Source organism: Canis lupus, chromosome 6 (assembly GCF_011100685.1).
Source record: "Canis lupus familiaris isolate Mischka breed German Shepherd chromosome 6, alternate assembly UU_Cfam_GSD_1.0, whole genome shotgun sequence".
NCBI lineage: Eukaryota > Metazoa > Chordata > Mammalia > Carnivora > Canidae > Canis > Canis lupus.
Genome location: NC_049227.1, coordinates 31,539,890 through 31,551,609, shown reverse-complemented (window position 1 = coordinate 31,551,609; position 11,720 = coordinate 31,539,890). Strand labels below are relative to the sequence as shown.

At 48.2% G+C, this 11,720-nt stretch overlaps 1 protein-coding gene across 1 annotated transcript in view; it reads right to left on the bottom strand.

Moving 5' to 3' along the window:
- Nucleotides 1-3,132: 3,132 nt before the first annotated feature.
- LITAF (lipopolysaccharide induced TNF factor) overlaps nt 3,133-11,720 on the bottom strand; it is a 28,583-nt gene continuing 19,995 nt past the window's right edge. The window contains exons 2-4 of the mRNA XM_038540357.1: nt 10,567-10,791; nt 7,423-7,579; nt 3,133-3,645 (exon numbers count right to left, since the gene is read on the bottom strand). Coding sequence (XP_038396285.1) covers nt 3,537-3,645; nt 7,423-7,579; nt 10,567-10,786 — 486 coding nt within the window. The 5' untranslated portion in view covers nt 10,787-10,791 and the 3' untranslated portion in view covers nt 3,133-3,536. The remainder of the gene's footprint in view (nt 3,646-7,422; nt 7,580-10,566; nt 10,792-11,720) is intronic.

The following is an 11,720-nucleotide window of genomic DNA, read 5'->3' as shown; positions in this document are numbered from 1 at the left end:
CCGGATGTCCAGGGCTGTGAAACCAGTCTGTAGGATCCTTCAAGGGCAGACACATGGCATCACATTCTTGTCCAAACCCATAGAAGGTGCACCGCCAGGAGTGCACCCTGTTGGAAACCCTGGACTTTGTGTGTTGATGTGTCCGCACAGATTTATTCTTGGTAACAAATCCCCTCTGCGGAGGGGGCGGGTGGGATGGGTAGGGGACAGGGGGTGCATGGGAAATCTCTGTACTTTCTGCTCAGATTTGCTGTGAACCTCAAACTGATCTCAAATAGCTTATTTCAAAGGGAAATAAAGGCACTTAAAAGCATGAACATTTTCCTAATATTGTGGAGACTGGACACAAAACGGTTAAACACGCAAGCCGGTACACTTGGCTGTTAACTGTGTGTGTGTGTGTGTGTGTGTGTGTGTGTGTGTGTGTGTTAATCTGAGCCTCAGAATCTTGTTTCTTTAAAATTCTTAGACTGGGGAGAAAAAGAAAAAAAAAAAAAACACCAACTGAAAAAACTCCTGGTTTCTCTCTTTCATCGCCTGGCTGGATCTACTTAGAATTCTCTCATGCGCCTATGAAAAACAGACGGCTCATTGTAAACATTTGAGTCATACATGCAGGAGATAACTTTAATAGGATCAAAAATGCAAATCAGAATTTGGGAAGTAAAAATTCTAACATCTACATTTACTCCCAACGGAGATCTTTGAGCCCAGAAAGTCAGAGGAGGATTTAACATCCTGCACATGAGACACTGTCGCTGGGGGAGAAAAGCAAAGCCAAGCTGTGTGAGTATGAAGCTGCACTGATGAATAGCTCGGCGCCCAACAGAAGAGCTCTCAGTAGCAACTGGGAAGCCAGTTGTCCCAGAGAAAACATTTTCATGGGTAGCGCCGTGGTCAGCCAGGAAGCAGTCATGTGCTTCCAGTTGGCTCTAATAGAAGCTCTGTCTGAATACTTTTTGTTAACGAGACACAAGCCACCACTTCTGGAGAAGCCCACCTCTCCCAGACGGACTCACAGTAGGAAAAACAGGACACACAGCCATTTGAGGCTTAAATTGGTAACCCTCTTCGTTGAGGTCCAAGTAGGTATAAAGGTCTTGCATCACCTGAAAGTGGTTCCATGTTAACAAACTTAACTCTGAAAGCCCAGATGAACAGAGACTAAACAAAAGATCCTTTTTTTTTTTTTATTTCCAAAAGATCCTTTTGATTTGCAACCATATAGGAGTAAGCCTGCATTCTCAACAATACAAGGGAATGATAAAAAATTAAAAAAAAAATACAAGGGAATGAAGGATGGAGGCTTCCTACTCTGGGCATCTGACTTTATTTTTAGTTCCACAGAGTAGGTTTTATGGTCCTTGAAATAGGGCTGTTGTTTTGCAGACTCTGCATATGTAATTAATAACAGCTTGAGACCATTTGTATACCCCCATCTGAGCAAAACTGCTAAATATGCATGGCCTTCATTTTGTCAAATGAAAAGGAAAAAGACACAAACAAGATCGGGTGAGCGGCAATTTTGGGGGGACTGTGCAAGTTGGGGTCTAAATGACAACGTTAGCCACACCAAGATGATGGTCTTCTCCTGTGCCTTCTGAAAAATGAAGCTTTATCGCCAGGTAGGAAAAGGATTGATGGCATTCACATTCCCGGCCAGTTACAATGCCCCCTTCTAGCATCTCACAACTGCCCCGGATCAATTAACAAAGCATGTTTTGTTTGCAGAATGAATGAGGACCGCTTTCTTCTGTGCATTTTCTCAAAACTTGAAAGCTGTGGCCTGCTGCCATAGATGATGCCTGGTGGGTTCCAACAGCCTAACGTCCCAGTCGGACTCGCTAGCAATCCACCCGAATCAACATCGGTCATCTTGACATCGAAGGATATTCAGCGAGTCTGACGTTTTTAATCACGAGAGGTTTTCTACCCTTATGGAACAAGTAAAGGTTCTTTGTGGCTGGAAAACACAAGATTTCCTTCACATCATAAGAACTTATAAATAGTTCACCGAGTGAACCAAAGATTTTATTTTTTAATTTATTTTTTTTAAGACTTTATTTTTTAAAAGCAGGTAACACCAAAGGACTATGTCGTATCCGTATTCATTGCAAAAATAATTACTGGGACTTTCAAAATATCAAAAGAATAAGCTGGATCACTGGTTACAACTATAATTTTCGGCCAATATACACATTTTTGTGTGTGTGTGTGTGTGTGTGTGTGTTCCAGGTCTAGGCTTCCTTTCTATGTATTATCATTCATGTGCATTCTCTGTGTCTATTATCATCAAAATGGGGACACTTGTAACTCGAGCCCAGTTTTATCTTGATTTCAAAGCTGATGCAGCAGCTAAACGATAACTCTGATTTGCTGATTGAGTCCTAGAAATCATGTCTTCTGATGTCATACAACAAATCGTATCTCTGAAAAATAAAGTCAGAATTCAAACTCCTTTGAAACAGGTAAGTCCCCAAGCTCTCCAGCACCATGGTACCTGGATGCTCACACTGTGCTTTCCTCTGTTTCTCTAAACACACCACTGGGAACCCCAAAGGGGTCCCACTTGAAGAGTTCCATTATAGAGGTTTTTGTAGAACTGCACTAAACCCACATAGAGGCTATGGATAAAAATCATCCATTGCTTTTTCTGTTAAGAACCAAAAAAAAAAAAAAGAGTGCCTTCCTTGGGAAGTAGGAAAGTAGTAACAATCCTACAGTTAAGAAAAATGGTTCTATAAATCCCTCCTTCCAAAATTATGTTCAAAGGTGTTTAAGACCCAAAGGGGGTCATAAAAATGGTGAATATAAATGACTCCCCTACTAGAAAAAAAACCCTTCGTGCAAAGTGGCTGAGGGTCTGGTGCGGAGAACCGAGGAAAAGATCCATGGTCAAGACCCGACCCTACATGTTTCTAGCACGTATTAATGATCTCAAGGGTGTAAATGTGGTGGGTGTGAATTGTTCCTCCTTATGCTGAAAGAAGGAATGAAAAAATCAAAGTGAATTTGTGTGCTAACGAAAAGGCTCTGAGAGGCAAGCCCTTTGTTTCTAAGGCAAGAGTTTTGTCATCGGAAGTGGGAACAGATGCACATGGTGGCAGGCACTGAAGGTGGGGCCGGCCGTCTGCGGGCCAGGACAGTCTCAAAAATAAGGCAAGCCGCAGCTTCTCGGTTTGAGACCACCCCCAGGAAGGCCCACGGAGGCCAGTAAACGAAGCTGGCCCATGGCAAACCACCCGAAGATATTCAGACAGGGGCGACAGTCACAGTTAAGGTGGGGTGCCTTGGGGTCACGGCAGGCGGGAACCAGCATTCAAGGTGAATGTCTTTGCATGTCCTGCGCACGACTCCAAGCAGCAATCTCTGGGGTTTTTGGAGGTGTGTTACTTTTTGCAATATATTTTTTCCCCAAAAAGAAGACACGAGGGTGGAGCCCCTGGAGAGATGAGGCCACCAAGGTGGAACGGGGCCGGGTGAGGGTTGCAGAGCACTCCGGGCAGCACGCGGCTTCCTCCAGGTCTGGCCGAGTCCTACAAACGCTTGTAGGTGCCCAGGAGAGCTTTGCAGTTGGGACAGTAGTGGTCCACGTCCTGCAGGGCGTCCACACAGAAGGGGATGAAGCAGCAGCCCGCGATGCACCTGAAGAATAAAAAACAGCCACACACGGAGCACGTTACTCTCTGTAACAGTTTCAGATGGTGGCCACCAAAAAGATAGGTCAGGTGTCCTGACCCCTCTGAACCTATGGCTCTGACCTTACTTGGACTCAAGGTCATTGCAGGTGTCATGAATGAGCTCAAGACGGGATCCATCCTGGGAGGTCCAGGTGGGCTCCCTCAACCCCATGACTGATGTCCTTCCAAGAGGAGGGGACACACAGAAAGACAGGAGGGGGCAAAGAGGCGGATTGAAATCTGGCAGCCAGGAGCCAGGGACCACCCAAGCCACCGGAAGCTGGGAGCAGTAAGGAAAGGATTCTGCACTCCTGAGAGCCTTCAGGGGCAGCGCAGCACCTTGCTTGGGACGTTTGGCTTCCAAAATCCGGAGAAGATAAATCTTGGTTGTTTTAAGCCGCCAGGATTGTGGTTTTTGGGAATGGCAGCCCGAGGAAACGAAGCCACCAGCCAATGCCAGGACTGCTCTCGGATACACTGCCCTCGGTGTGTTTTCAAATCTTGGGTCATCTGAGCATCTGTCACTCTTAGATTGGGGTCAGTGACCTTCTTGCGTAAAGGGCCAGCTAGTCCACATTTTAGGCAACACAGGCCTTGTTTTGCCGAGGCCTGCACACTGCCATAGATAATCTGTAAACAGATGGTGCGATATGTTCCCACAGAACTAAAATGGGCTGGAGTTTACTAACCCTGGTGTCTAGACTGATCACTCTTCCCTGTGTAGAAGCTGCTTCTGACAGCAACGACGGAACAAAATTCCCCAAATGACTTCTCTTCATCTAGTAACCCACTATCAACACACCCAGGCAGGACCTGCAGGTGGCCTGTGGTAGAAGACAATAGATCTGATCTTTGTCCCCAGTTCCCAGGCAATTAGTTCCAAAAAACTCTTGGAATTTCCTGAGCTGACAGGTGAGCCTTCTGTTATTCAAACCAAACCCCTTTCAATTACACCTGATTTTATGCTAATAAGGCCACCAGGGCAGAGGAGAGAAAATGAGTGGGAAAAATCAGAGAGGGTGACACAACATGAGAGACTCCTAACTCTGGGAAACGAACAAGGGGTAGTGGAAGGGGAGGTGGGCAGGGGGTGGGGGTGACTGGGTGACGGGCACTGAGGGGGGCACCTGATGGGATGAGCACTGGGTGTTATACTATATGTTGGCAAATCGAACTCCAATAAAAAAATATACAAAAAAAAAAAAGGACAGGGCTGGTCACCAGAAAGACCCTTGGTTCACGGTGGTTCGAAGGTTAGAACTTTCAGCCCCAACCACAGACCGCAGGGAGGGAACTGGGGCTGGGATCGGGTTATAAACCCTCTTGAGCAACTGTATTCGGACAGCTTCAGGATTGGTAAACACATCCTTGTGCCAGGAGAGTGGTGCACCCCAACTCCACGGCAACAGAAGTGCCTGCACTGGGGACCCCTCTGGACCTCGTCCTATGTATCTCTTCATCTAGCTCTTGTTTTATTTGTATCCTTCATAATAAACTGATAAATGCAAGGAAAGTGTCTTTCTGAGTTCTGTGAGCCATTCTAGCAAATTATCAAAGGTGAGGAAGGAATAACAGGACCCTCCATTTATAGCTGGTCATCAAAAGTGTGGGTGACCTGAGGCTTGTGACTGGGGGCACCCCCACAGCCTTATGACCAATGTTTGCCCAAATTTTTTAAAAATCAACATTTTAGGGGTGCCTGGGTGGCTCCATCGTTTAAGCATCTGCCTTTGGCTCAGGTCATGACCCCAGGATCCTGGGATCAAGCCCACATCTGAGCACATATGGGGCTCTCGGGCTTGCATCTGGCTCCCTGCTCAGTAGGGAGCCTGCTTCTCCCTCTCCCTCTCTGCCTGCCACTCCTCCTACTTGTGCTCCTTCTCTCTCACTGTCAGGTAAATGAATAAAATCTTAAAAAAAAAAAATCAACATCAGCCTAGGGAGTATAATCAATAATATAGTAATATTTATATGGTGACAGATGGTAATTAGACCTATCATGGTGACTTCATAATGTATAAAAACATCAAATAACTATCTTGTATATCTGAAATTGATAGAATATTGTATGTCAATTATAATTCAATTTTTTTATTATAATTCAATTTTTAAAAAATCATCTATGTACAGGAAGACATTGATTTACAAAAAGCAGAAACAGGATGCAGCCTGACCAGGAAACAATCTTATGAAAAGAATTTCCTCCTACTGCCTAAGTTTACCCAAGTTCAAGAAAGGGCAGCCACAGTGCCTTAGCACTAATCCTTACTTGGCTCTCCTGCATTACAAACACAGCTCCATGATACCTCCAGCTTTCAGGGGAGGGAACTGGAGCACAGAGAGCTGAGGTCACTTGCCCAGTCACACACCAGTGAGAGGTAGGATTAGAACCCACAATACCATATTTAAGGAAGAAAAGAAGGGAGGGACAGAAAAGCTGCCTCGATTTGAGAGCTGGATCGTTCAATAGTTCTGACCCTCAATAGCTCTCATCCTGTCCTTCCCCAGTTTTCAAAGATAAAAATGAGTTTTAATACAAAAATGTCCCAGGACGATGAACTTTTATTTCACATTTCCTGCCCAGGGGCTGAAGAGGTCAGCCATCACTGCAGTCCCGTGGGCAGGACGGGGAAACAGGTGCCAATAAACCTGTTTGGTCTCCTTTCCACCCCACTGAACATGTGTCTTCAAGGAAGCTAAGCTCTCCAGGGCTTTGAGCCTCTCTCTTCGAAATGAGGAAGAGAAACACCGTTCCTTCTAGAGCTAAGCCACCAATGAGGAACACGCCAGTTGTACAAGAGGCCAGGGCTCCTAAAAAAAAAAAAGATGCACAGATACCGTTTCCTTCGAGGGAGAAAAATAGAGCCCATGTGGTTTTTCTGAGTGACTCCCAGGCCAGGAATAAAGAGGCTGCCTTTATCTGTTTTTTTTTTTTTTTTTTTTTGGGGGGGGCGGATAATTAAACTGCGTTCCCTCAAATCTCTCCAGAACAAAAACCATAATTTCTTGCAATATACTACCCTTGGTGCAGACATAAACATACACTTTCCCTGTGTAGACAATGCGAAAAATACTTGGAGTCATAAAAAGATAAGTTTCAAAGAGAGGGGCGCCTGGGTGGCTCAGTTAGTTAAGTGTCTACTTTTGACTCAGGTCATGATCCTGGGGTCCTAGGATGGAGCCCCATGCCGGGCTCCTCACTCAGCGGGGAGTCTGCTTCTCCCTCTCCCTCTGCCTGCAGCTCTCCTTGCTTGTGCTCTCTCTCTTTTTTTTTTTTGTTGCTTGTGCTCTCTATCAAATAAATAAAGTCTTAAAAAAGAAAAAAATTTCAAAGAGATCGCTATCAAGTATTATAACGTGCACATTGTTCAAAGCTTCTCTCAGAGTCAGGCAAACATTATTATCATTAACTCGGTTGTGAAATCCTTCCAAAAAAAAAAAAAAGACGCTGCTCAGGGTATCACTCGACAGATGCAGGGGGCTGCTGTGCTAGGCCCTGCACGCAGGGAGTGGTCTGAGCAGGCAGAGGGGGGACAGCAGCTTCTAGGTGCTGGTGGGCTCAAGAGCAGTGGTTCCCAGAAGGGAGGGGTGGGTGCCCCGGGCATCAACGGCAGAGGTCAGGGGGTGCAGCTTGCCAACCTGCGGTGCTGGGGACAGGGGTGGGGGGGCAACACAGATAGATGTGATACAGATTGAGAGGAAGGAGGAGGAGCCTGGGGTCCTTGAGGGCCCCGGGACTTACCCCAGCAGGCACAGGCTCCCGCAAGAGAGCCAGGTGAGGGCACCGGCATTATAGGACAGCTGGGTCACAATCATCTTGTTGCAGGAAGGACAGCACATCTGGATCGGACGGTCAAAAAAGGAGATGGGCTGCTGCACGTAGACGGTCTGCACGGCGACTGGCAGGACAGGTAGAGGCGATCGGTGAATGGAGAGAGCATCCGCTAGACGACCCGGGATGGGGCGGGGGCTGGGTCCCCACGGGGGCTGGTGTGTCCACCACTTGCAGGAGCCAAAGGGTGGACGTCACCCAGGTGCCCGCGGACAGGTGAGCAAATGGCTAAGCACAATGGGATCTACCCACGCGGCGGAGGCTCGCTCAGCCTTAAAAGGACACCCTGACCCGCGCTCCAACACGGATGAGCCGTCAGGATGTTGTGCTGAGTGCCACGAGCCAGGCATAGGACAAGGCCTGCACGATTTCACGTATGGGAGGCACCTCAAGTCATCCAATTCACAGAGGAGATGGTGGGTGCCAGGAAGGGGTGGGGGGGGCAACGGGGAGCTGCTGTTTACTGGGTCTGGAGGTTCAATTTTACAAGATTTAAACATTCTGGTGGGGGGGGGGGGGGGGAGCTGGGTGGTTCAGTCCTTGAAGCACCTGCCTTGGTTTGGTCATGGTCATGGTCATGATCTCAGCATCCTGGGATCGAGTCCCTCATCAGGCCCCCTGCACAGCAGGGAGCCTGCTTCTCCCTCTGCCTCTGCCCCTCCCCCTGCTTGCGCTCCCTTTCTCTCTCCCTCTCTCTCTGATGAATAAATTGTAAAAATAGGGGGATCCCTGGATGGCTCAGCGGTTTAGTGCCTGCCTTCGGCCCAGGACATGATCCTGGGGTCCTGGGATCGAGTCCCACATCGGGCTCCCTGCATGGAGCCTGCTTCTCCCTCGGCCTGTGTCTCTGTCTCTGTCTCTGTCTCTCTCTGTCTCTGTCTCCCATGAATAAACAAAATCTTTAAATAAATAAATAAATAAATTTTTAAAATATCTTTAAAAGTTCTAGAAAGAGATGGTGGTGACAGTTTCAAGACCACTTGAATGTGTTTAATGCCATTCAACTGTACACCAAGAGACGCTAAATTTAGGTGACAAATTTACCTTATGTGTGCTTTACCAAAACAGTGGCAGATTTCCAGCATTATCATTTGGGGGGCTTGCATGCCCCTGACCCCCTTGCCACGTGAGATGGGGAGAAGTTCCTGGAGCGGGGGTCTGGCTCAGCACGACCAGGCTTTCAAACTCACTGACCACAGAATCGGGTGGGGAACTTACTGCCAATGTTGCCAATGCAGGTTCCTGGGCCCTATACCCACCCCCAGCCCCTACCGCTGAGACAGGCTGAGTCAGCAGGTCTGGGGCAGGGTCCCCAGAAGGCTCTTTAAGCTCCCTGTGTGGTTCGATAAAGGTGGTCTGCAGATAGTAATTCCAGAAACAGTGATATGATGGGGTTTTAGCCTCAATTTTCTTCATCCATAGATTAGTGGTTGCCAGGGACTGGGGGGATGGGGAGGGGTGGCTAATGGGGACGGGGTTTCTTTCTGGGGTGATGGAAATATTCTGGAATTGGCGCCGATGCTTGCACTGACACCATTGCATCAGACACCTTCAAAGAGTGAACCCTATGGAGTTAATGGGAATTGTATCTCAATTTAACTCTTTTATTTTTTACAACTGGAAGTAACACGGTTGCTGCCAGGGTCCCATGAGAGAAGGATAGTAAAGAACCTGACACTCTGGGTCACAGCGAACCCAGATCAAACCCTCGATGAAACACTCCCCTCCTTTCACACGTGGCTCCGGACTCCTTAATAGGTCCAACCCCCCCGTGACAGGGCTGGAGTTGGTACCAAGCCGGGGAACACTGGCCCAGGCTTTGCAACGAGTCCGGGAATCGAGCTGATACATGAAACAAAGATATAAAATAGTGCTAAAAAGAGCAAACTATGTGAAAAACATGTACAGGCGTTCCCGGTTACCAGAGGAGAGCCCAGAGTGATATAAATCATGAAGTCCTTAAGCATTCAGAATGTTTTTGCGTTTTGGCAAAGTTGCTTAAGCTCATATTTCTGTCAGAGTGACTCCCTTCTGTTCCTCTCTGCGGTGCTGAAATGCCGTTTCTATAATCTGTGTATTAGGGGAAATTAATTATTGTACTAGCTCTCAGAACTTAATTGTCCTAGAAAGACCTAGGAAGTCTTTCCTTCCAGAAAAAGCAGTATTTGAGCATACTATAACACCTACATGTAAACTGTGTAAAAGTCTTTTTTTTTTTTTTGGTACAGAATGAATTTTTGATCAGAGCATGATGAGTCTGAAGTCACTTTGTTCTCTTCTGTGTGATAGCGTCAAAGTTACTCGAGCCCGGGGACAAGAGCTCACTTTTATCAAATGACTCCTCAGAGAACTTCATTTCATCGGAACAACCCACTGAAGGAGTCACCTGATGAGCCCTATTTTACAGGAGGGGAAACTGAGTCACCAGGCAGTTAGGTGAATCCAGGCAGTCTGACCCACTGGCCTAGTCTCTGAGCTGGCTATTCCCTCCTCGGCTGCTTGTGATACTGAATCACCTATGCACCTGGGCGCACCTAGGCGCACCTGGGCAGCGGGAAGTCCCCAGGGATAAGGCCATGAAGAAGTAGCTAGAAGGCAGGGAAGCAGGCTGGGACAGCACCTGCTCAACCATTTCTAACTCCCAGTTGTTTCTGCTCCTTCTCCCACTCCAGCCCTGGCCTCAGGGCAGGGTCTGTCCCAGGGAGTGTCAGCAGGAAGGGTAGGGGCCTTTGAACGCAAACTCCCATTCCCCAATTCCTCTGGGATGACTGGTGGGCAGTTAGCACCAAAAGATCGGTTTGTGGCTGATGTGGGAAAGCTCATAAACTGTGCTTTATTGGGGAGAAGACATGAGCCCCCCACCCCCACCCCAGAGGTGGAACCCAGAAGACTAGAAGTGACATTCCAGGGCGAGGGGTCAGGCCAGACTGACCGGCACTTCACTTGGACTTTAGGCAGAGTCACCTCTGTGGCTCCCCTGATTCTCGCAGGGGCCCCAAGGCCAGGGTGGAGGGCGAAGAAGACAGGTAAGGGGGCGCGGGAGGTGGCACGTACTTGCATTGGCGTTGGGGACGGGCACTGGCTGGGTGTAGTAGGCTGGCGGATTCATGCCCTTGCCATCCGGGCCCGTCACCAGCCCCGTGGTCGGCCCTGGCGCAGGGGCAGGAGGCATAGGGAAGTAACTATTGACGGCCACCGTCTCTTCATAGGATGGCGGCGCAGTTGGCACCGAGGAAGGCCCAGCGGCCGCCTGGTAGGATCCTGGAACAGACATTTTACCTAAAGCAAAAGCAGAAGACACCAGATCAGAAATACAAGTGACACCTCTCTCTCTCTCTCTCTTTTCCATACCAATCTTCCCAATTTCTACCAAATGGAAAATAGGAAGAAATGGCTCGCGTGCAGCCTTGTCCAAAAACCAGAAAGGGAGTTAGCATCCCTCCTAGACCCAAGCATTATCACTGTAACGAAGGATTCCCTAAATAAAGCTAAAAGGTAAACAGTTACAACCAAAAATCATCAAAACCTAGAAGGTCCCAAGGGCACACATCGCCCCAATCAGAGCAGACGCTTCTCTCCTGGCGCTTTGAAACTACCAACCAACGACGGCCCCGTCTTTCACATCGAGTGTCGTCCTCTCCTCTTTAACCACTGTGGGTTTTTTTTTTTTTTTTACTAAAAGCATCTTAGGTGCCGGAAAAGACAAAGGTGTTCCAAGTCAACCACAAACTATGTCACTGTATCTGCAAATATAGTGGGGGGCGGGGGGCGGGGCAGAGGAAGTCAGAGGGCAGAGGCACCCGGTGGGATGCCATCTACACCCAGTTCAGAAGCAGGCGAAATGAGTCATGAGCCACCAGTCAGGAAAGCAGTTAAATCCTGAAGGGGTGGGGAGTGGTGGCTGGAAGGGGTGGGGTGGGAGGTGGGAGGGGGGGTGGGGGGTGTTCTAGGGGTTGGCCCTGTTCTTATTCTTCATCTGGGGGTAGGCTTGGGTGGTATGCACACTATGTGAAAATCCAAGTGACGCAATGAAGATGTGTGCACTTTTCTGCTTATATGTTAGTTTTTGAAAAAGTAAACACACACACCACACACACCACACACACCACACACACACACACCAGCTCCCATTTTGCAAAAGGAGTATCAGAGCAGCTAGGCACGTATTTCCTTCTATGAGGCCAAAGAAAGGGCCCCCTCGCCACTGC